This window comes from Falco peregrinus, chromosome 6 (genome assembly GCF_023634155.1).
Source record: "Falco peregrinus isolate bFalPer1 chromosome 6, bFalPer1.pri, whole genome shotgun sequence".
In the NCBI taxonomy this organism is placed as follows: domain Eukaryota; kingdom Metazoa; phylum Chordata; class Aves; order Falconiformes; family Falconidae; genus Falco; species Falco peregrinus.
Window position 1 is genome coordinate 91,410,575 of NC_073726.1, and position 25,903 is coordinate 91,436,477.

Genomic DNA, 25,903 nt, shown 5'->3' on the forward strand with positions numbered 1-25,903 from the left:
GTCCATTTCAGAAACATACATATTTTTGCCTCACCTTTAGAGAGCCTTCTCTGATAAAAGGATTTTTTTCATTATTGCATTGAGATTCTGGAATGGTCTCTGTCATACTCTCAGATCCTGCTGATGTGCTGCCTTTGATAAATGAAAGGGGAATTAATGAAGTTATAAATACATGAAAATTGAATAATTTTTTTAAATGGAAAAATAAACATAAATGTACAAGTAATTAAAAAAATACCCATTAGAAAATAGTAGAAGCGTAAAAGTAAAGAAAACATTAATTATTTTTAGTCTGTTCAGGTTAGAAGAAACTTATCTGACAACTAGTATTACTTGATAGTTATAACTGGGGACAAAATATTCTAAACAATATATCAACAAATTTAAAGACTGACTCCCTGCTTTTTGTTGTTGAAAGCTTTGCTCCTGTAACAAGGTTTTTTTAGGCAGATGAGCAATGCTGAATAAACAATAAGCAGTATTTATTATTTTTGCTACTATCACTGTCCCACAATTCTGATCCAGTGCTTTAACCAAATGCACGAACAAGCTCAATACCAGAGTCATAGGTACTACAACCTTTCAAGACAAAAAAGTTCATAAATGCTGTTAGAACCTTCAAACCTGCACTAAAGAAAAACTTACGATATTAGGTTTACTATTAGGGCTTTATAGCATCTATGACTCATGAAAAGGGTACCTTAGAGATACCTAGAGGGTGCATGGGTTTATATCATGCTCAGATACCCAATATTTACCTGTTAGAAAATATTAAAGTACTCTATCAGAAATCTCTAGTTAAATTTCTTTGTATTTTTAAAAAGTAAAAATTGCAGTGTGGGTTAAAGCAGTGCCAGTGAAACTGTAATCAGCTAAAGACACTGTTGCCCATCTGCACATCCCAGCCAGAGGCAATTATCTCCTTCTTTCAGCAAGTGAACTCCATAAATCATATCTGTCATCAGGCACCAGGTGGGCAAGATTCAATCTAGCTCCTGTGACAGCTAGATAGGTACAAATTATGATTTAGAAGTCATAACTGTCCTTTCAGCTTACAAACTATAATCAGACATGTTAATTAAGTTGAGCAATAACATTCCTATTTTTGTAAATGCTAATTGCTAGTACTAGAAGGTTTCAAAGTGCATTCTCAAAGGTCAACTAAGCAAAGGCTAAGTATCAACAAGTCATTATTAACGCCATTTAAATATCCAAACAGACAATTTAGACAAAAGTTCTCTTTTGTAAAAAAGGGGTTTCAGATTTTGCTGCCTTGTCAACAGTTACTGTATAAACTGCTTACAATTCTCACTACCCAAAATGTTGCCTATAATTAAAGTTTGCTCTGCAGTCTAGCCAATTCCAGTTTCCAGTTCCAGCCCACAGCTTCCGAGTTCCAGATTTTATTCTGCCCTTTTTAAAAAAGAATTTTCTGGAACCACATTGCCAACTTTAACTACTGCTCACCTCTTCATCTGTTCAGTCATCTAAACAAAGATTCATATTTGCATGTAATCCTTAAAGTAATTCGATTAAATAAACACAGCTATTGCAAAAGTAAACTGACATTAAAGGTCCCAGTTTTCAGAACACAGGATGATGCGATGCAGAATATTTAAATACCTGTATTTAATTAATTTCAAAACATATTTATGTCTATACAGATGACAAAACAAGGTTAGGACACAAAAAAACCCCAAAAAACCCCCAACAAAACCCACACCAAAAAAAAAAACCAAAACCCCCACCATTCTGCTCTGAACAACTTTGGGTCTCAGCACCCAATATGAAAAATGAGTTATCGAGGACAAAACAAAAAGATACCCACTTTTGGCTTTCTTAGGGAGGCCAGTTCTTCTGACAGCACATGCAGACAATTCAGAAAGTGCTTCTGCCATAGTTTTTTCCAGTTTAAGAGACTCTACTTCCTTAGCCATCTTATCTTCTTGGTATTTGACTTCTTCCTCGTTCACCCAGTCTTCAATTGAGTTGGCCACCAGCTCAAGATAGCTCCTGAAAAGCACAACATTCCTCTATTTACCATAAGACCGTTTTGACTAATGTGATTTCAGGTCAAAGAAGATCACTTGGCCTCTCTGTTTCTTACACAAATACTATTCTATAACCTTTGAGAGAAGGCTTGTGTTTGGGGGGGTTCTCTCATTTTTTACAGGACCTGGTACTTTTGCCTGGCTGGCATTTCCTTAAGAGATCTTACATGTGGGATTTCAGTTACTCTTTCTGCAAAGAGATATCAGAAATGCGTCTTCCAAAGAATGCCTGCTCCCAAAGAAAATCCAGAAAGTCAGAAAACATAGTGACATTCAGTTTAAGAAATGTTCAGACTCACTCTCCTCACTGTTTTACCAGCAGGATAACTTATTTTCTTAGTTGCTCTTGACTGATACTGTCTTTTAGAATACGCTTCAGTTGTTTGTTCAGCAACTGAGATGTTATTCTATTTAATTTCTAGCTCTTCTTTATTGGTGTGACAAGAAAGTGTTTTGAAAATTGTCTCCCAAATCCCGATTAGAGAATTAGCACACCATAGCCTGGCATAATTTGAGAATATTCACAATCAAGCTGAAGTGAGCACTGAATGATAAACTGATCCAGAATTTGCAGCTGGTATCTGTAGTTGTATTGTTTAATCTTCCAAAGGTGTCTGAAATGACTGCTAAACTGCTTCATTGTGAACAGCTGCTTCCAAGGTAGGGTGAAGCCTGGAAGTCTTGCATGCAGTTGCCACTCAACCCCTTGTTTGGAACATTACCATAATTTTTCAAAGTAAAATTCTTCAAGTGTGCAAAACTAAAAAGGGCTTCTAAAGAATGCATGAGATTCAATTGTTGTGTCTTCACAATGTTTTGCATTTATTAGTTCAAGATGATTAAACTTCATTCAAAGGCTCTGTATGCGTTACAGTTTTTGGTTGTGAACATGTTGGCAGCCCAACCAATTCTTGACCTCCTGACGGTTTTAAAGTTCTTATTGCAGCATTACATTTATATGTCCAAGAGAATTATGTAGGCTGCCTGCACAGCACAGCTTTGAGATACACAAGTCTCTCCCAGCTTCTGCAATGTAGGTGGAGCCTGCTATGGGAAACCTGCATGGAGAAACTCTTGGTCATATACTCAGTAAGGACAAAGTGACTCTGCTGGTATCTGAAAATGTACAAACTACAAAAACAATGGTGCTGAAAACAAAAGGCAAAACTAGGCTGGGCCCTAGAGTTTCCAGTACTGGAATAACCTGAAGATGAATATACGTTATAAATAAAAAAGAAATTATTCGCATGGAAAGTATTTTAGGGCAATGAAACAGTCATTCAAAGTCAAAAATACACATTCTATTAATATACATTCTGATGTCACTACTGCTAGTGTCTGACTCAGAATCATTTCTCAGAAAGGATTATTCTTTTCCAGTAACTTGTGTAATGTGTTTACTATGAAACACTAAACAAATGTCATTAAGATTAACTTTGAGCAAAAGAATAGTTTGGATAACGTCTGAACTCATTTGGCTCCCTGATAGAGTAGCCACTTATCCTAACCAGCCTTGACATGTTTTACACAGCTGTCCCACCGCAGGTACGGCTCTCCGTGCCTTTGGATCCCCTTGGTCAGCAGCATCCACCAGATTTCACATGCAGCCTCTTATTGCCGATCCTTTGAACAATACAATTCCTGTACTGATAGATGTTCTGCATAAATAGGGGACCTGATATCCACAGAGAAGGGCAACTGGGATCTCCAGGAGCAAAAGCTGCTGCAACAGAAGAAATTTCATTTTCCCCCTGCATGTCAGCTTGCTGTAACAGGACCCACTCTAACCAACTGATTAGCAGGTACCAGAAGTATATTCCAGACAGCAACTATGGAACAACCCGACAAAGTGGGTCTGTTGTCTACAAGTTGTCACAATAAAGAGGTAACAAGTCAACCCAGATGAAGAATTCCTAACAGACAGTCAAGCACAGGGTCTGTTGTGTATTTGTAACTCTCCTGTGGTGAGAATGTGACTCTTAAATATATAAAAAAAAATGTAATTTAAACTATTATAAAAAATATATAATTTAATAAAAGGAAAATCAACAAAGTGTTACTGAACTCATCAGGAGCCAGTTATTTCATACAAAGGTAAAAACTAGCAATACTACTGCTTAATTAATGAGTAGGGTTTGTTCTTGCTTCTGGCAACTCAGCAGGATCTGGAAGCTAATTGCAGGCAACAGCTTGAAGCACTCCAGGTATTTAAAGGCTCTCTTCCACAGAAATGTTATGTTGCTTGGAAACATATACTAGCAAATATTTATGATACTTTGTCTGGTAATCTGAAATGATCTTTAGTAAAAAGGCTGAATTAGGTCAGAAAATGTGCTGATTATTTTGCAGAGAAAAGGCAGGTGCAGATGCCTGATAACAGAACAAAGTGAGAGCCCTCAGCTCCCCAAGATACCAAGCAGCATACACAGCACACTGTATATGTCTATGAAACAAGAGCAAAGCCAAACCTTCCCGGCAGCTTTCATGACAGTTTCTTAGGAACCCCTTGCTGCTTTAAAACAGAACCTGATGAAGTGTCACTTAAAAAGGATGGCATGCCCCAAGCAGAAACTATCTTTAATGGCTGAACCTTGTTTTCAGTGTATACGGAAGAGTAAGAAGGAGGAAGCATATAGCTATTTCATCCCCAACTGAAATATAATGTCTCTACAAGAGAACAGGCTTCATTCCTTCTTTAGATTCAAAATTAGCCATTTTTGTTTTGCAGCTATCAAGAGCTCTTCCCATTTGTCAATTGACGTTGAATTGACTGTTTCAATGCTCTTTCAAGGTGACCAGCCAAATTGTTCTAGCCCCCCACAGATGAAGAGCTGTTGTTTCAAGGAGAAATGCTTCCCCGAGGAGCTCTGGTTCCTCACTCTCTGCTCCTACAGACAGGATAACAACTACACACCATTGGGATGAGGTATTACTCAGTGTATGTAAACAGAAGTGACACATTAGATGTACTAGGGTATGTGACCTGGTTACCAGAGTCTGTGCCAGAAGAGTATGGGTCTCATGTCATGTGTCACCCCTGTGCAGCCATCCCAGATGTACCAGGCAGCTGAATGGGCACAAGGTGTTTAAGTATCTTGAATAAGGCCCTCAATGTCCAGTGCCTCAAAGAAGAGTAAGAGCAGCTGGCAAAGTGAAAGAGCTCTGGGCTCCAACAGGTACTTGTGTAACAGACTTTGAGACCACTGACCGCTCTGCCTGGGTCCATCCAAATGCAAGACCCAGGTTTACTTGAACACACCATCTTTCACTACCTTTTGGGGAAGATTTCAGCTGTTATATATGTGTAAAAAAAAAAAAAAAAATCAACTGAGAAGACATGTAGTAGATTTGCCCAAAACCCACAAAACACTGCTTTTTCTCTAAGGAACTTTGTGTTTCTGTTGGTAAATCTCTTCTGGCTCTGGTCCCAGTCACTGCTAATCATACCAGCCTCTTTTCTTGGCAAATAATTTAAGTCCAAGTGCCTGGAAAGCTGAGATGGATTCAAACACAAGTTCTTTGACCGAGAGCAAAGATACAAAATAGAATACAAAATATATCTTCAGGAAGGCATGCTTTGCCTAATTTGGCATTCAAACCTTTTCAAATATATGGGTAACAACAAAAGTTTCCATTAAAAGATTCCCCTATTCTGATTAATGAGGCACTGCACTTAGAAAGGGATATCTGCAGACAAGCATCTCTCTCTTTCCTCCCCTGCAATGGATAACTTGCTTGAAATTCTATTTGATAAGTCATATCTAATTAATCCATAGAGCACCTGAGTGACATGGTTAAAGATAGCTCAGCTGTCTCTCCATGGCATTGTAATTGCTTTACATACCAGTACATGGACACATACTCTATTTTTGGTCAATTATTTGAAATAGCTGTTGGATCCACATCATTTATATTGCTGTTTCAGCGCAAAAATGTATTCCAAAATGAATAGGTCCACTGACAAAAGCTCTAATAGTAGACACATCAACTACCCATGTTCCCCTAACTGGTGAGGCGATAGTGACAAGGAATTAAGAAGAATGTGGTATTCTGCAAAAAAATTATTCTAATATTAATACAGGGCTTCTAGATTTTCTTGGAAGGCTTTCCCAGTGACACTCACCCAATTTAAGTATATGTAGTTGAAAAACCTGGTAAGTATATTCTCAGACAGAATTTTCTTTTTAAACCTCCCTCACCTGAAGTGTCCTCAACATAATGTTCGTGATGTGGATATCCCTAATATGACTTTGTGTGTATGTGCGCTCTATATGTATCTTTATAGTTTGTGTTAAGGAGTCATATACAGTGTTACTGCATGGTTCTCCTCACTCTGAAAAACTTCAAGAGAATTCTTTTGATATGGCACTGTTCTGCACCTGCATGACTTGCTTTCTCATAAATGTGTTACATCATGATGTCTTCCAATTTCAAAGCTGTGCACCAAGCATAGCCATGCAGGGTTTAGTTGATAATGACTGAATGAGACATGAAAGATATAAACAACTACCTGAATCCAACGTTAGAGTGCAATGCAATATCCCAGGTTTCTTGGCACAAACGGTATTGATTCATAGGGTTGTGAAGAACCATTAGCAAAGAGTTATCTTGGGTATGATAAAAGGAATCAATACATCTATAGTCTTGGGATGCACTATGAAGAACCTGAAAAGGAAAGAAATAAAGGTACATCCTCCTTGCAGGCACAGATGCTGCACAGCACAGCTTTTAGCGAAAGGTGTTTCAGACCTTCATTCTCCTACAAGAGGTACACAAAGCATTTGGATTCCAGCAACCTGAAAGTGCTCAGGCAGGTGAAAACTGAAAATCCACCACTAATCAAACTGAGAAAAGGAAGTCATTATCTCTACCTTCTGAGACTCACCATGAATGAAAAGGTTCAGCTAAATAACAAACAATAAATTTAAATATTAAATAAATGCTTGAACAAATTTCAATAATAAAGTATTTAAATAAATAGTAAATAAAGGCAGAACTATCATAAACAAGGTAGAGATATTTATTTTCTTAGCTCAGTTGAGTTTACTTGGTATTCCATTTGCTATACTATGATCTGCATGTCTCCGATTTACTGTGTTCTACATTATTCCACTCTGTTCTGTACTACCCCATCATTTTCAATGTTTGCATTGCCTGCAGTCTGCAACTTATAGTCACAGTTAGAAGAAAGACTTCTTTTAAATGATTATTTTTTACAGAACTATGCAACTGAAGTAAAACTGAAATAATTCCCTATCAACAAATATTCTCTTTAAACATGGAAATGTTAATAGCAGCTGGTATAAAAATTATGTTCAGATGTGACACGTAGTACAAGGAAATTGGGAAATATTCTTATAAAATGTTATTTTGTGTTGCAGTTATTTTCCATCAGTATCTTTTGACTAGATTTGCTAATTATTGACAGTTCAGTTAGTATTAGCTATTTATGTTGCATAAGAAGGAATTTCCCATATACTGAAATGTATGACCACTTTAAAGTTGTGATACTAAAGTGATGCTGAAAAAGTCCAAGGAGCCTTTCCTTCACCTATGTTTAGCATGTGTCAGGATCAAATAAGAATTGCAGTATATAAAGCTCAAGCCAGCACAGGAACTAAGAATCCAATAAATAATCCTCCCAAGAGAATGCCTACCAACTTAAGTCATCTACACTTGAATTTATCCTTCATATTTGTCATTCTGTCCTTCTGCAAGATGAGTTTTACTCTGTAGCTTGCAAGATCTCTATAAAGGAAGACTGTAGCACTGAAAGGGTGAAGTACCATTACAACAAAATTTTCTATTTGCCCATAAAACATATATACTGTGTAGGTATTTGCAAAGCGTGCTTCACACACTGCAAAAATGAGTCCTGTAACTGCCAGGAAGGATCACTCCTAAGGGCAAGATCATTTTGTCTCCATCACACGTTTATCCAAGAGACTCACAAAGAGGACAGCAGCAATTTGGCCAAACCAAGAAATAAAAACCCATTACAGATTTCGCACAAGAAACAGCCGAAGAACAATTTTGGTAAAGATGTAAAAGGGATAAAACTGAATCAATTATCTCGCAAGGATATACCCTGTACTCTGCTACTAATTCTTTGTACAGCATTCAGACGGGTGACTGTGTAAGATTGTCAGTTCACAGATACCTGAAGAAGAACATGGGGTTGAAAATGCTCAGCAAATCTCCAGTCTGTCAAACAGCGCCTCTGTGTCTTTTTTATTTCTTCTAAGTTTGGTCCTAGGCCATAATTTTCCAGACTCACCTCAAAATACAGCAAACAAAAATGAATATCAACATTCCAGTGTCAGTCGTATGAAATTATCTGTAATCTTGTTGACTTAATAGAGAGCATCCCATGTTGCATCACAGTTAATTGCATAATGCTGCACATGTGTAGACCCGTATGACACCATTTAATAAAAAACACAATTACTCCCAAAAGTTTTTGGTCTTGGGTTCTTTATGGCAAACAAACTAAATATTTTTATTATTAGGTTATATGTTTTCGAGTTCTGTAAGCCATTATGAATATTTAAACATGTCCTATGAAGTAATTTTAAAATTGCTATATTTATCCAGGGCTATATGGCAGGCAAATGTTTCTGAAAGGCCTAAAGTACAGAGTTTACTAGTGTGACACAGTTTGGCAATTTCTGTCAAACTCTCATGCTAGTATTTGACCCCTGCTGTTCAGTGAAACCAGCACAGAACTGTAATTAGTAGCTTCACCGAGACCAAGAATTCAAAGAAAGTGATTTCATAGGGTTTAAAAGTTACGGCACTATTTTCCAGACTTCACAAAATTAACACTTGCATGCAGCATTGCACAAGAATCCCCAGTACCATGTCCTGGCATTGAACATTATCTTCTGTTGTCTCACGCTATAGAGCACAGTTTATTCTGTTTCTCACACTTGCCATATCAGAAAAACGATGATCCAATTCTTTGTTCAAAACGGGACCAGCCAGACCATCTCTTCCCTCTTTGCCATTCGTTTCTGCAGGTCCTGGAATTGAAAGTAGAATTTTAAGAAGTGTTCCAGAAATTTCAGTCCTAAACACTAAGGTCAGAGTGATGCAATTTCCTGAGCCTCCCTGATGAAGTTGTCATCAAGTTGAAGCTTCCTTTTACAACACTAGTCCTATAAATACATGATCAGTTCTGCTACACTTCTTTCCTAAAAGAGCACTTTAAAATCCACGGACAAGTGCCAGACAGTGAAATAAAATAAAATTAAAAAAAAGAACAATAAAAGAACACTTTGCAGGACCCACTCAGATCATCCTCTTTATCTGTCCTATGCTGGCCTTGCATGATCAAAACCATTAAAAATACTTTAAGCTGTGTCCTCCAGATTCGTACATGAAGAACCATTTTTCTGCGTACTATCTGAGAAGCAGTAGCCAGCATTCCTTTGCACAGATGACATAAAAAGAGAAGGAAAAGTAAATTGTTTTGATATTTTCACATTTTTTTTTTTAAATGCACATTTTAAACCTTAAAATTAACTGGATTTATAGAGTTCTATAAGCTACTGACAGAATATTACTTCTGCTGAGGATCTGACCAGTCATTCCATCATCACAGTGGGCACCTGGTATGAGCAGGATCACATGGAGAATTTAACTTCTATATTCCCATTCGTTTTTGAAATAATTTCCTGTCAGTATAATTCTTTATGCCCTGAGTCAGGGCAGAGATCGTCAATATTTGATCAAAATTCACTGGTACAAGCCAAACACACTTCCTGGGAGAAAACACTGCAGAAGTATTTGTTCCTAAGTGGTTTATAACCAGCTCAGCTTCCAGACATTCCAGATACATCTTTAGGCTCTGCTTCTCTTGGAAATTAGACCTATTTACTGAGTGTCTTTAGAAGACTTAAGAAACCTGAAAGCAAACATTTTCTCTTCCTGGTATTTGCTTCTGTGCCGTGGAGGTGTTGAAATGTTGACAGCTACGTTCATAACTGCAATATTTAGTATTGTGACTAGTATAAAAGTAAAATAAACTAACACCCAAAAAAGGTTGCTGAAATTCAGAAGAGAGGCAGATAAGGAGGATTCAATTTTGTCTGTCTCAGCCTTCTAAGGAAAGAATCCCATCTAAACTGGTTGCCTAGATAGCTATAGCAGGAAAGCATGGGCAACATCATGAACCTAAAGGTATAGCCACTTAAACTGACATAAATTCTACTTTCCTGGCATCCCAGAAAAACAATCATTTGTTTTTGATGTTGCTTCTTGGCCAACACTGCTCCTTTAATCAGACCAACAACTTCCCATTAGACCCAGATTAGAATCTGTAGGAGAAAGTGTAGAATTTTCAAAAAATTCACTCCACGTTGTCTGCAAGAGGTCTTTGCTGTGTCAGCTCCTGCTCTCTAAACTGCTCCTGTTCTACTATGAGCGAGATAGTTACAATGGCTCAAACACCACCCAGTAGCCTGCTACAGATACAACTGCAGAGACTGGAAATGAAGTCAGAGAAGCTGATGAAGCTGAAACATTGCTCAGACATTCTTTACGATTTTAACTTGAGGGTTTTCACATATTTCTGGCCAAATACAGAGAGAGTCTAATTTGACTATAGAAACTGGATGTTTAAACTTCTACTTTACAACATCAGTTCTACCACGTTAGTCTTATTACAATTTCTTTCCATTGGTCTCACTTTCTTCAGCACCTAATAGATATATTCCTCTTTGCCTGCTACTTCTGAATTTGGCCCAAAATTTTGAATGTCGAAATTCTGTGCTAGATTAACCTGTATGTGAAAGAAGAGAGAAGTCTAGAAGGAAAAAAAAAATTAAAGGAAAAGGTATGTATGCATGTGTAATTACAATGCGTAGCATACCTTCTCTTAATTTGCAACTTTTTGTATCACCTTTTAGAGTCCTCGTGTAAGTTATGTATTCTTTGCATTTCCTAATACTCATTCACTAGTAATCATCTAATTAACCTCATAGACCACTTGATTTCACTCTGTGGTTGCTACTGACTTTGTAAAGACTCGTCTGCCATCATAATTCACAACAGCCTGTATTCAGAAAGATATTTAAGCATGTCTTCAGGATTTTATGTCTATAAAATATGTTTGATATCGTAAGCAGCAAAACAGTTTTTTAGTACATACTCTGCTACAGATACCATTTTAAAGAGTTGCTGAAATAAACTGTTAATGTTGTCATACAAAACAGCTACCTTTTGACTTTACCTAGTATTCCTACATAGATACTCAGGGTACAGGCTGTACGATACTTGAAAATTTGGTGATTTATACAAGAAAAATCACAACCTTGCAATAGCAAATGATATGGTAAAATAAATAGTGGATTCAAGTTCTTCAGGAGTAACAAAAACAAAGAGGTTTTTACCAGCCTGTCTTGGAGATTTCCCATGCAGCTTCTTTTCCATAAGGAAGAGTTGTCTCAGCTGTCTTGCAAACCTGGCTGGATTATCCCAAGGGATAAGAGACACTTCAGAATCACCTCCAACCATAGATCCAGAGCTCTCCAGGAGACCAGAGTCACTCAGCCCAGTCAGCCTCAGGCTTTCAAAAGTAAACACTCTGAAGGCTCTTTCTACTTCAGCCCAACTCAGAAGTTCTATAAAAGAATTACAGTCATTAACTGAAAATGTCCTTACAGCTCAGCAGAAGATAAATAGAAGGCTATGTAAGTGTATTGTTCTTGGCGACTCTGCTAAAGCCAACAACAATTTCCTTAATGGTATTGGATCAAATCATGTGAGCTACATTTTACACTGTATTCGAAGTTGAACGCTTCCAAGCTGCAAAATGATATGCCTGACTATTAATCCATCTTAAACAAAGTGCTTCCTACATGTGAATACCTCCCGGCTCATTAACTTTATATAAATGATGTTGATTTTAAAATACTGAGTCGCATTTATCAAACCAGTTAACAACTAGTTATTTTCAGTTCATGAAAATGCTGCCATTATCATAAGCTTTTTCATTACCTGTAGCTTCTCAACCAAGCATAATTTTTTTTTTTTCTCTTCAGACCAAATTTTACACAGAATTTACACAGAAGTGTGCAAGGTGCAAAGGCAATAATAAATCCCATTTATGGCTGTGTGCATTGGTGTCAATATAACAATGATAATCATGGGAAGGACTGAACCTTAAAACAGGTAGCTCAGTGCCCAAATCATACAAATAACATCTTCAGTTTGAAAAGTTTTCTCTTTACAATAAACACACAAGCAGGTCACACATCTTGAAAATGTTGGATATCTTATCTCCCGTTCAAGCCAATCACCTTCTTGATAATAGTGAAGACATTTCTAGCTAAGGTAACAGCTGGGAGAGTCTGGCAGTATAGTATGGTCCAGTGAAGACCATCAAATTCTATACCCATCAGCTGGAATACTACAGCAATACAGAACAACTTAACAGCTTAGTGTCCAAAATGAATGCACCAACAACTAGAAACAATGCAGCGAGTGTAAAGTAATCCAACACAAGGGATTTCAGGACTGAATAGCTGGGAAAGTACCTTCAAATCCTGTGCCTGTTTAGATGGCATAAATGTAACCAAAGGGACTTGGATGTTTGTATTTCTTAGTAGTACAGAGAAAATGTTCAAAACTACCTAAGGGTATTTATGTAGTTGCTGGGATGGTTTCACAGTGCATGTCATGGTGGTATGCGCACTCCAGGAAAAGGGAACTGCAGGAGTGATTATGGCTGAAGAAGTGAATGTATTCTTGGTTTGATAACAGCACTACTACAGAAGCCATTTCATTATTAAAATCAACAGCTTACATAGATGGCTTTCAGAATATATTCTATTATTCAATAAAAATCTTCTACCTAAGACACATGTGCTCCTCCGCCAAAAGGGTTTTGGTAAATAGACATAACAGTTTACATCAGTCTCTTCTGTGTCCCAGGATCAAAATAGAATTTTGTACAACTACCTCCCCCCCTACCCGCCCCCCCCCCCCCCCCCCAATTTAGTAAGTGTCTATATGTAAAGGAGTTCTGTAATCCTTCCAGCTCTTAGTTGTGCAACATTTAGTACTCATATAGCCTTTCCCATTAACCGTGAAAATGAGGTCCGAAGTTTAACTGAAGTTTAGAGTAGGCTAGGGTATAAGCAAAAATGGGAATATATGCAAAAGTTTGAGGCAGCTGAAAAAACTTGTCCCAAAATTCCTGCTATTTAACAGGATCACAAACCAGAACAAAAACATGGAAGTTCTATCAATGAAAAAGAAAATCACTTTACCGCTGGTACAATAGTGCATGAGCTCGTGAACGCTAGCCAAGCGTTTAGTGTTGTTTTCGGTTGAAGGAAGGGTGAAATGGATAAGTTCTGTAAAAGGCAGTTTATCCATCATTTCACGTTCAATCTTTTCTGCATTTAAGTTCTCTGGGACCTGAAAGAAAAAACAAAGGACCAGAGTCAAAGTAAACTTTCACACCAGAGGATTTCTAAAAATTATGCTTGAAGAAATCTTTTTATACCAGAAGACATAAGCATGTGCTTAAGTCAGTTGAACATAAACTTGTACTCACAGCATGTTTTTACATCATGGTATCAGATCTTTTAGGCAGAAAAAAAGGAGATACGTAAGAGAATAACTGACAGCGTAGCAACAGACACTTTTTAGATGATATTTGCCTCTGCTAGCTAGACTCAAAAACTCTGGAATGCAGAAATATGTACTGATCTATTGAAGAGGCAGCAGGTACCTTCCACGTATCTTTCAGCTGGTGTGTGCTACTACTCACAGTAATGAAGTCTGTAAACTCATGATCAGTCTGTGACAGCAGCATCCCTATATATTTAAGGATCTATCTTTTGAGACTTATTGGTAACTTTCATCTTCACTTTTTTTAGTATTACACAGTTATAGTAACTTTTTCTTGGACCGTATCTTCCAAACCTTTTTCCTCTATCCACTCCTCAAACATTGTGCTATATCCTAAATTTCCTTATCAGCAAATACATCATATACACCAAGCACATGCCTGCTAAGGACATCTCTCAGAGATTATTCAGTCCTGCCTTCTGCTTGAATACATCCAGTGTATTGATTTGTTTCTGAATACTGTTTTAATCCATGGTTGTCAAAGTATTCCACATATAATTTGTAATTCATGAAGCCAGGCAGACATACCTTAGCTGTGAAATCTAGAACCGTATTATCACTTGTATTACCTTCAGAGTATTTTCAAAGTTTGATGGTAAGACTACCCCTTGGCTTTGGAAAAAACTGAGAAATTCACAGTGGTGTTTTGGTTCAGAAAGTCTGGGTAACTGTTACTTCACAATAACCTCAAGTCTTGCAGTCTCTGAACCTTTCTGCCTTTGTGAGAATTTGGCAATATCTTGGTTATACACTATGCTCCAACTATTTAGCCAACCTAAATACACTTGTGTTCACTAACCACCTCTGTATCTTTTCTTATACTTCTCTATGTGCTAAATCACCATTATCTAGTAACTCATTTTCCACAGTTGCATCAGTGTTTGGCTACAGCACATCAGCACAGTTTTGTAATATCTCTCATACATGCCGAAGGCTGAACATTATTATTAATGCAAACAGATCACTGACATCAGCACAATGCTCTGTGTTTGTGGTATGTCCACTGTCAGTAGCAGTAACTCCCTGCTTCTTAAGCAGACTGAACACGTTAGTGTGTCCATCTCAGTAGGAGAAAATCTAGGTTACACTGTTCTGCTTTGCAACACCACCACTCCACCCTTCCCAGTGCATTGTGTATTCACCACCTGTGGACTTTAGAACTCTTTATATATGATAGATAGCACTATACCTTCAGCAGGTGCAACCGCTGAGCCAGGGTGTCATGGTAGTTAAATAAGAGAGGGTACTTGGGGGTGACAGTCTTTTTGGCATTGTATTTAGGAGAAAAATATTCATACAGATCCTGTCAAAAAAAAAAAAAATGTATTAAACCCCAGTAGTCAGATTGGATTGATTTGTCATTTTAGGAAATAAACAAAAGACAACACAAACCTTTTTTTCACACTCAGAAAGTGAAAGAGAAGGAAGAACAGAGGCTATATGACCTGCAATGGTATGATGTAGCCCATCTGCCCGAGGCTCTGGTACCACCAGGCTAGGTGGTGTAAGGTGTTCTTCGCTTGCAATAACCTGGCAAACATGAAATACATTAGTTTTCATTACAGTATGACTGCTGTTTAACTTCATTAAAACTATAAAGCAGCTCCTGCTATAAGCTAAACATCCATAAATTCTGTCAGGAAATAAAACCACAATTTTTTTCTACAAGTAGCAAAAATGCAATTCTCCATGTTAGTTCCTGGCCAAAACAAAGATTATGGAAAACAGAATTAACTATTTTCGCCTATTATTCACTTTTGGAAGGATGAGAAGAAAAATATTTCCAACTGGACATGTTAAGAATTGTTAATTAACACAGATAATTAAAACACAGATTGTATATCAGGTGCTGGACCTTATTTTGAGTATTTTTGCCTGAGTCTATTTTCAGACTGAATTGTAAAAAGTACAAAAATAAGATTGTGCTAAAATTTTATTTCTAAAACAAGGAAGATTTCCAAATCATACTTTGGGTCTCTTTAACTCATAGTTCATGCCTGAACTCAACAGAGGTCAGATCTGTCCAGCACTAGCATCGATATATGCTACTTTCATATTAGGTTTGTCCTAACACCCTTTTACTGAGCAAAACAAAGTTCAGTATCAATACCATTGTTGCACCACATGAAAACTTGTTATCAACTTAGCTAAGAAATTACACCTTTTTCCTTGTTTGATTATATTGGACCTTTAGTCTTGAAAAAATCATTTTGGAATAACACTGTATATACAGGGTAAGTGCATAATACAAAAGAAAACCAAAGATGTCACTTCTGAGCTGTGATTCCTTTGTATTGAACCTCCTCAGTCAGTGCCTCCATGCACAGTCTCTTATATTAGGCTGAAACAGATGGATTTATTGATCTTTGATCAATGCATTATACAAGGTCTAAGCTGGATTTGCCAAAGGAATTACAAAAAAAATAATATTCCCACCTGTTCCAACATGCAGTTAAGCATCAGCGGTACAGAAAAGCATTCCTCGGGAATCTGACTCAGCAAGTCATTGTAATACCTCATGTCCACAGAAGCAGCCAAAGAAGCAGCTTCTTCCTCTGTTGTAATAAAAGATAAAACGTTAAGATCGATTTCTGAAGAAAAGCCAATTTGTATTACCAACCAGCTCAACCTTCAGACAATTTTTCTTAAAAAAAGCCTAACACAGCCCATTACTGTAGAGCTCTTAAATGTGACCGCGACTAGGAACAGACAGAAATGATTTTCTAAAGAATTTTGTTATCACCACTGCAGATTCTAGAGACTTCCGCAATGTATTCACCAAGAAACTTTTCTCACAATATCAAACCACATCTTTAGCTAACTGTGCAATGATTTCAAGGATTTGTGCTGTCAGATGAATGACTGGTACAACAGAGTGAACAGCTACAGGCGAGTGCTTTAATCCTTTAGACGTACCCTGTGGCAAAATTACTGTTTGCAGAATGTCTTCTGCTTGCCTTTTTTTCTTTGAAGGTGTAATCTGTGATGCTGGTCGTACCTAAAGGAATTAAAATAAAGATGATAAACTTCAGAAACAGTAGAACAAATTAGGATTGCACAAATAGGTGGGAGAAATTAATTTCATTTAGCTTTGGTTATTTACCCTAGACTAGATGCTAAACTTTTAAATGGCTGGTATTAGGGGAGGGAAAATCACACCTTACCCTGCATGGGACAGACAGTAAGAAAGTAGTTCTATGAATGTTTTAAATGAGCATTTAGTACTGCTACAGATGGAGTAAACCCATTTTTTTCCCCCACCACTAGTACATGTCCTAATAAGCCATTTTCTTCTGCTCACTTAAGCTTTTGTCTACAAACAAAATAAAACTGATCTTGCATAGAACTAACCAACTTTTTCTGATAGTTCACAGAGCTGCAACAAGACACAGTAGCTCTATGCAAGCATATTGATTTTTTTAGACAAAACAAAGTGTCATCAGAAACGATTTAAGGAATTGTTCACCTGTGATGCTTTATGCCTGTATGATCTTTCAAATTTTCTTTTTTCTGTTTCCCCAGCACTCAGCTGTGGTTTTTTTTTCCATTTCTGAGGTTTTAAATGCTGAAGACACAAATCCCAATTTCATTCACAGAAAACTGCACATGGAATGATGGTCCAAGGTGACTTTTTGAGTGCAGAATTAAACACAAGCAATTCTAGCTTATAACTAGCTATCCTCAACAAGAAGAATAGGATCCTTGCCTCAGTTACAGGTGGTTGTGTCGCTTTGCTCTCTGATAATGCAGGCACATTAATAAACTTGGTGTTTTCCAAGTAGTTACAATGCTGTCTTCTCCAGTCCAGGCAGTCATACATTAAACAAGCAATGCTTTCAAAGAGTGCAGTGCCAAATGCAAGCTATGGCAGAAAATCAGATACAAAGGATGAAATTTGCATAGAAAAGTGTCATGTAGCTTAGTCACACGAGTCATTAGATCTCTAATCAGCAGATCCACAACTATTAAAATCTTCCAAGGGATTTTTTTCTCTACTAATTCAAAATGTTTTATTTAAGAAAAGAAGGCTGCCTCATTTCTATTTGCCTAAACACAGTCACACCACAGTATGGACCCAGTACTGCCTAACTGCTTTCATTGTTATAAAGTTTAACTTGTCTTAACAGTAACTGTTCAAGGTCTGCTCTCTTGCAATGGCAATTTAAGTTTGGGTTTTTTTGATGGGAATGAACAGGAGAGGTCACTTAAATTAACGGTTTTATAGACTACGTGCATGTTTCCACTAGTGATCAACCTGCAGCATATTTTCAAGGTCAACCATTCTCCTGCCCTAGAAGGATAAAAAATAAAATTCCAACCAAATAATGTCATCTCATATTATTTTTGTTCTTTCTGTTGCCTTTTTAAAACAAAGAATGCCTCAAGAACAGAACTCTGAATTCCATAGCTGTGCAAGCAAAGGAATGTCAGCACGCTGCCTGCATGTCCAAAGGGAGAGTGCTGTATCTGCAAAAGTCTGACAAGGAAAGGTTCAAGGCTCTTGAGGTGATGTACTGTAGTTTTCACCGAAGCTTGGGAGGAATAAAAACAGTATCAGCAATTGCTGTTATAAATATGAAATGTTTTTGTACAAATACCAAAACCCTATTTGAGACCCCAAGCCCCACTCAAGTTTCAGTGGCTTTAATGGACAGAGTCTTCTGCTGTCCATACCCTTACAAAGCATTAAGCATTCTTCAACTCAAACCCTCTTTATGGCACTTCAGACCAAGCACTCCAAATCACTGACCAGTTATGGAATACTTGTCTCAGTTTCCATAACATTTAAAGACTAGAGGACATATTTAGGACAGAATTTCTATTTGTGAAAACAGAAATTTCAGGGTTAATATTTGTGCATCTCTTTTTTTTTTCCAATTCAGTAGCCTTCTAAAAAACAGGTTAGCACAAAAGCCTTCCATTCATGTATTACTCAGAAGAGATCACTAGAGTACATGAAAATTTAAAATACTGGGAGTGTCTGAAAGGTGCAATCTTTTAAACAAAATAAGATTTTTCACAAAGTTATAAGTTACAACAGCTGGCACTACTCAAAAGGACACATGCAAAGTTTAGTGTAATTACAATTTTGTGATTCAATCTGCTTGTTCTCTCCTCATCTCAGGACAAGCAGATGCTTGTCAAGTGTTTTCCTAGTCTAACCATTAGTGACTACTGAAAAAACATATTTTTGAAAGTATTTTCCTTTCTAAAGATCTGAAATCTGAAAGTAGAGACGACTTGCTGTATGTAGTACTCCATAATTTTCATATCAATGTCTTAACGATTTGTCACAAGAGTTTTCCATCTGTTTATCTTGGACTTCAGAGATGCAGCAAGCTATGGCTTGGAGACTCTCCAGCAAGTCTACCAGAACAGACTTACTCTATCCACCTATGAACTCACAGCTTATATTCTTCCCATCTATATATTTTAAAACTTACAAATGTTCCTACTTCTTTAGAGCTCTGCTGAATTCTGAGATACAGAAGAATGCGAATTTACAACTACAGCCTTCTGGAACACTTTCAGTGACAGATCATTTCTCTTTTATTTCAGCTAGAAGATACATAAGATAAAAAACTTCTTTCCAAAAATAGTCTTCACAGTTTCAGATTAGGTCAAGAGTATAATTAAAAGTAATGTTGTGAGTAGCAAGCCTACACGTTTCCACAATTGAGGCATTTTAATGAATGCCTTGGAAATCTCTGTGGATTTAGCCAAACTGCTCTGATTCCTTGAGGATCAAGGGTACTTCCTAACTCATCAGATTGTTTATATACAGGATTTAGTGTACTATACATAAGTGTTAGGAGGATGTAGTCTGTCCTTTAACCCTAATAATACAGACCACAAATGCAGTAGGTTAAATTATGGCACGTTGCTTTATTTTGTTTTAGCAGTTTTTATTTTTTACTGCTGCCATTGTGGATTGAAAAATACTGGATCCTTTTACCTCACTATACTTGAGAACCTAGGCTGGAAAAAATTTTTAAGGGTTCACTTTCTCTTGCAGTGCCCAGTAATAGTCTTGAATCAGCAGGCTATAATGAGTAATGAGCCAGAGCCATGGTTTGGGTGTGACAAAAAGAAGCAGTACTGGATACGTTAAAACAACATCTTATATCAAAAAGCATTCTTGCATTCATTTTAATTTGTTCCCATGCAACTGCTCTGAGATATATCAAGTAGACCTGCGGTATGAGGACAAAAATATAGTTTTTGTCTTAATTCATATAGACATCTGACTCTCTAATGAGACCCAAATTGGGTCTATGTAAAGATGCTGAATAAATTTAGTATCTCAAACTATTTTAAAACTCTGCTGCTGTGCCCTACAATATTAAGAAACTTCAAGTCAGGTATTTTTATTCAAAGGACTCCTTGTGAATACATGCTGAATAAACTTGTGGGATACATGAGAAATATTTTTTGTTAAAGATTATAAATATACTAACTACTCTGGTTCTGTTTCATAGAAGACCAAGCTAAAATTTCATGTTATTTCTAAATTGGTCTTAAATGTTACAAAGCCCAAAGCATGTCATGCATTGTGAAAGCAGACTTTACTGACCAGCATTTCTCTGTCAGACCAGTCAGTGGGAAAAGCGGTCTCCTTAACTAGGTGATGAAGTCTGGCAACATCAAAGAGACTTGATCCAAGCTTTCCACTGTTCAGAACTGGCTCCAGGTATTTCCAAAATGTTTTCAGGTCTCCGACAGCTTCATCTTTCTTTCTTTTCTCTGCTTCTGCAACTAAAATTTATAAGTATTAGATAAATCACAGAAGAATGTCTCCCTTTTACACAAAGCACAAATCATACATGAGTCTTTCATAAGTACTGTTAAAACATTCCCATCCACAGAGTTTCAGCAAAAATCTGACATCCAACTTCAGGATTAAAAACCTCCAGGATAAAAAGGCTCAGTAAAACACGGTAGTTCTTTCAGAATAAAAAAACAACCACAAAACCAAACCAAACCCACCCCTCTACGCCCCCCAACTAAACAACGACAGTAAATGAAAGCTATGAAACTTATAAATCCCAGGTTGCACTTTTCCACAGCTGCCAGCACATCTCTTGGGAAGCCTGTTCTTTAAGTATAGGGTAAACAAGCCTTACTATCACAAGTTGGTTAGCACAGAAATTAGGGCAAAAGGTGATTAAGGTACAGTATGACTAGGAATAGTAAGCCTAGAAGTTGTACGGTTTCTATCTTTACTGTGTAGTATTGATCAATTTTCAAAGATGCTCTAGCTACAGAAAAAAAACCACAACAAACCAACAAAAAAACCCTAAATCTCTCTCTTTTAATGCCAACCTTACAATCACACTCTGGAATCTAAGATCAACCATACTTTTTTAACAGCCTAATTTAAGAGATGTAAGGTCATTAAACCTGTAGTGATCTGCTTTCATTTGGACTTGTGGGTGCTCAGCACTTCTAAAACCCAAGTATGAAGGCTAAATACCTCGCTCATAATTCCAGGGGCCCCACAGCTTTAAAACAAAACAACTCAGTGAGGCTGTAGACTCTGCAAAACATGCTGATCTCCTTAAGGTTTTCTAAGTTATATATGCCTCCTGCACACAGCCATCAGAAACGTTTGCCTGTTAACATACAGAACAGTCTTCTCATGATTTGGAAGATACATCCCATTAAGTGACTCTAGAAACCGGGTAGAAGACCTGGGAACTCTCTGCCAAAAGGTTCCATAGGTGTAAGACAATCTCATGTGTTCAAGGGGAGACTGAACAAATACTTAGAAAAACTAAATCTCTTGAGGTTTACTAACAAGACAAAACACATCAGATAGGAAAACCTGCTGACTTGAAAATGACTGCTGGTTAGGTGATGTACATGTAGAGAAGTTCCATACACGCTTTCTTAGTACTCTTCCTTGTGCTTCCAGTCCTTTCCTTTACGCTTCCTTGTGCATTAGTTTATGATCTGGAGACAGATCACTGGCCTAGAGGGTCCCTTGGTCTTAAACGGTTCTATGCTCCTAGCAGCTCATCTGAGTCACAGGACAATCCTTCCTCTGTTTTTCATTTGCTCGTGAAAGATACCCTCTAATTCAGGACGATGCCTGGCCCGTGAAAGCACATCTCAGCAGCGTAACAGATTCAGGGCTGCTCAGTCAATGGATTCTTCTCTTTGCATTTTTGAATGGAAGGTGAAATAGACATTTCTTTTTTTACAATAGAAGAATAATAACATTTTATAACTCTATCCCATAGGTTAATAATGAAAAACACACACAAATGTTTATAACACTTAGGCTTCCCCTTTCATAGAAACATCACGGCTTGCCAGGGCCAATTATTAGAGGCTCTGCCCTTGACTACTACCTTCCCTCTTCATTCTTTTGACTGCAATCCTAAGGCTTTTCCTTCCTCAAGTATATTTTCACCATGGGAACCCTCTCAGAATGAATTAAAGTTTTCATAAATAACCCCAAAAGAATCGGCATGAGCTGGGAGAAGCTGTCAATACAGAAGAGATTTGGCACAACCCCACAAAGGAACAGAATTCCCTTTAAGTCTTCAGTAACAGAAGTGAGACAGTACCCAGCAGTACACCACATGATTTTGGAAAAACACCATTAAAAAAACCAATAGTATCTGTTATCATCATGTAACAGTGGAAGACAAACATCTAGTATAGACTAATTCATTGCACAGCGATTCTGACCCATCACCGTGAACACAGAAATCCTACAATCACTAGGATGTGTCAGGTCACACGCCTTCAGCTGACATGGACAAAAACAAATTCCATTTTGTCAGGCTGAGAGATTGGTCCGAGTTCTCTCGTTAGCTTTCAGAAAAGTTACACAGTTACTAGAGTGATTAGAGGAACAGAAAACTAGCTGTACGAGAGAGTACTAACAGTGCTTGACTTGGTAGCTTCATAAACTGAAAGCCATTAGGGGATGAAAACACACAGGAAGGAAAAGAACACAAAAGCTATGGTCCCTAGTCCATGATTCCTGGGTATTCATGCTAAGAACAACAGAAACACTATAACATAATTGTATTTACAGGTTAATGTCTTCCCATATAAAAGTGTATCCATACGTTATTAAGATGATGAATGATGATCTACTTTGTAAGTCATTCAACTATGAAATAATTGAGTTAATACCTGCTCCAAGGCACAATTAATTACATCTGTGCCACTGCTGACAGATGTTTTGTCTTAATTTAACCTTAAAAGTCTCAAAGTTTCAATAATACGCCTACTCAGCCTACTTCCATACTTCACTAGCCTCACCTGTGAAGACTCTTCCTCTGCATTTTTTTCTACTGCAACTTAAATTCTTCATCTTTTGTCTTTTACAAACTTGAGAACTTTTATAATTTCTCCACCACATCATTCAGCCTTCTCTTCTTAAGTTTAAGGATAACACTTCCACTTTTTTCCTTGTAGGTGAAATTTTACAGTTCCTTAATAATTTTCTTTTCCACCATCTGGAATTTATCTCATTTGCACACATTTCTTCCAAGGTCTTATCTCACTGTTTATTTGCATGATAAAATTACTTCAAGTATTTTTTTTTAGGCCATATTCTCATTTATAATCTAGAGATGGGATTATTTTAGGGGTTTAGTGGCATAGTGATATTGCTGATTTATGTTCATTTGTGAAGTCAGCACGACAGCCTCTCTCTCAAACCTGTCATCTAGCCATGCCTTTCCTACTCTTTATTTGTACATTTAATTATTCTTGTATAAGCATACTATATCATCCACATTAAATGGAAAAGTCTTTTTTCCAGATTATTATTTTCTGTGCTGTCAAGAATACTTGGCATTTGAATTACATCCCCTTATTCCAATACTTAGAACACCAAATACCAGACCCAGCATAAACTCCCTTAAGCCTGTTCCACGCATCCTTCTATTTGATAGCAAACCTTTAATGGTTACTCTACAGAGGCCAAGATTTTTGAATGATGCTGCACCTACTATATATTTATTTTCATTTACACCTACCTCATCCATCGTGGGCCATGTGAAATAGCCTTATTAAAATCCAAATATACAACACAGGCTACTCTTCTGCTCAGAAGGCCAGTGCTTCATTTTGCAGGAAGGGAAAGTAGACTTGCTTGACATTATTTGCTCTTGAACAGCATACACAAGCTGTTACTCATCTCATTTTTCTTTTAAGTGGTTATAAATTATTTGTTCCAGCATTTTTCCAGAAACAGAACTTAAGCAGATTACAGTACCCTGGCTATCTGTGTTCCTTTCCCTCTTCCTCACAGCTCTTCTTCCACTATGTTACTTGCTGTTGTGAGTTTTCAAACACAAATGAGAATGGTAGGCCAATCTTAAACAGAATACTATTTAAGTTAATCTGAAACAGCTGATCTGAAAAGTTCTCCACTTTACCTAAGTAGCACTCAGTTGTTTCACCTACTCCCCCACAATCTGAAGCTGAATCTTGCTGCTACCAGCATTAATTGTGGTTAGTTATAACTATCACCTGTGTGCAACAGAATTTATAGTGAAAACAGTTTACTCCCCCCCCCCCCCCCCCCCCCCCCCCCCCCCCGGAAAACACAGGCCACCAAGTGCAAAAAAGCTCCTTGCCCTTGCCCCCCCCGACCCACAAAACATTAACCGCCGCCAGCCTTCCCAGCACCACCTCCTGGGAGTTCTTCCTCTGCTGAGCAAAACATTTCCCTTGGGCCTCCTCCTGCACCCCATTTCGTATTTTGGCATTTTGTGCCAATAGGCTCATAATAAACATATATTCTAAATCTTAGCGACCTGACCTGTTTCTAAGTTTGAAATGCTTCCTTACATTTGAGGTCCACAAAGCATGCATGGTTTAGCCAAGCTGTTTTCTTACTATGCAACCTATCCTTTCTTAGTAAAGAGGAAAACTTGCATTACTACCTATAACACTATTTATGCAAGATACTATAATCTATATTTGTATTTTTTCGTCTTTAAAAAGTTTCCTCACAGATGTTAATTACTAATTATCTAAGTTTAGTAAAGTCTTCCTACTATTATACAGACCAAAGAAAATGTGATATAACTTTGGAAATATTTGGGGAAATCTGCTGCCTCCCCCCCCAGCAGCTGTTGCAAATAAAATGAAAATAAACAAACCCATGCTTTCTGCTCTCTGCACTTCCAACTATCTTCTAGTAAGACATTACATTTAAATTTTACAAGTTCTAACAAAACTATGAGAAGCTGGAAATTATACTTTCCTCTCATTCTTTTCCCAGAGATAAGACTGCTCAAATTCAAACCTGACATTATTTCTTTGAGTCCACCAGCTGATGCTGTGATTGCCCAAGTCATAAAGGCTACACATCTCGTGTCAAGGCTACATGTCTCATGTCATCTCACACTGGCACCTTTGGGGACTGATTCCCTTGTGCCCACACAATCTAACCTGTAGCATTACAAGATCTCATTTAGTCAACACAAATCGGGCAGAAGGAACAGCACACTGAGACAGCTCAGCCCCCACAACACTCACAGGTAAACAGTTGTTATTACCCCGTGGTCAGAACAGCAGTCACAACATCCCATCTCATGCCCTTCAGCCCTCTGACGTAACCAACCCCCATAGCCCGCGCTCCTGCCCACCATACCCAGGACACACTCCTCTCATTTACTGGGTTGCTCATGACATCTCAACAGTGTCAGAATTAATCACAAGGAATTTCCCAGCGCCACAGAGAACATTGCAGAAAATCAGTATGCAGAGTTATAATTGGAACCATTATTAGTCAAAAAACACATGTATGAACAATTACAGCTAGCAACTAACTTTCTCACTTCCACTTACTTATCACCAGACTTCAACCTTAGATTTAAAACCATTCCGGTCTGGAGGAATCTCAATCTCCTGCTCAAAGCATGGTCCACAGGCAATTCAGACAACAGGCTCAGGGCTTTATCCAGCTCAGCCTTGAAAAACCTCCAAAGACAGAGATCCCACAACATCTACAGGCAACCTGTTGCAATGCTTGACTGCCTTTGGGTAATTTCCCACCCCCCTTCCCCTCCCCTTACATCTTGCCAGAATCTTCTATTCCAGTTGCAGAATCACAGAAGAGTTGATGTTGAAAGGGGCCTCTGGGGGCCACCTGGTCCAACTTCCCTGCTCAAGCAGGGACACCTTGAGCAGGCTGCCCAGGACCATGCCCAGATGGCTTCTGAATATCTCCAAGGACC

At 37.8% G+C, this 25,903-nt stretch overlaps 1 protein-coding gene across 1 annotated transcript in view; it reads right to left on the bottom strand.

Annotated features, from left to right (window-relative positions):
- The window catches only part of SPAG17 (sperm associated antigen 17), a 109,832-nt gene that overhangs the window by 50,405 nt on the left and 33,524 nt on the right, over positions 1 to 25,903 (bottom strand). Inside the window, exons 7-19 of the mRNA XM_055807155.1 lie at positions 20,266 to 20,447; positions 17,398 to 17,553; positions 16,608 to 16,689; positions 16,128 to 16,246; positions 15,084 to 15,221; positions 14,881 to 14,994; positions 13,325 to 13,475; positions 11,444 to 11,674; positions 8,985 to 9,073; positions 8,212 to 8,328; positions 6,562 to 6,716; positions 1,829 to 2,013; positions 35 to 132 (exon numbers count right to left, since the gene is read on the bottom strand). Of these exons, the coding sequence (XP_055663130.1) occupies positions 35 to 132; positions 1,829 to 2,013; positions 6,562 to 6,716; positions 8,212 to 8,328; positions 8,985 to 9,073; positions 11,444 to 11,674; positions 13,325 to 13,475; positions 14,881 to 14,994; positions 15,084 to 15,221; positions 16,128 to 16,246; positions 16,608 to 16,689; positions 17,398 to 17,553; positions 20,266 to 20,447 (1,817 nt within the window). The remainder of the gene's footprint in view (positions 1 to 34; positions 133 to 1,828; positions 2,014 to 6,561; positions 6,717 to 8,211; positions 8,329 to 8,984; positions 9,074 to 11,443; positions 11,675 to 13,324; positions 13,476 to 14,880; positions 14,995 to 15,083; positions 15,222 to 16,127; positions 16,247 to 16,607; positions 16,690 to 17,397; positions 17,554 to 20,265; positions 20,448 to 25,903) is intronic.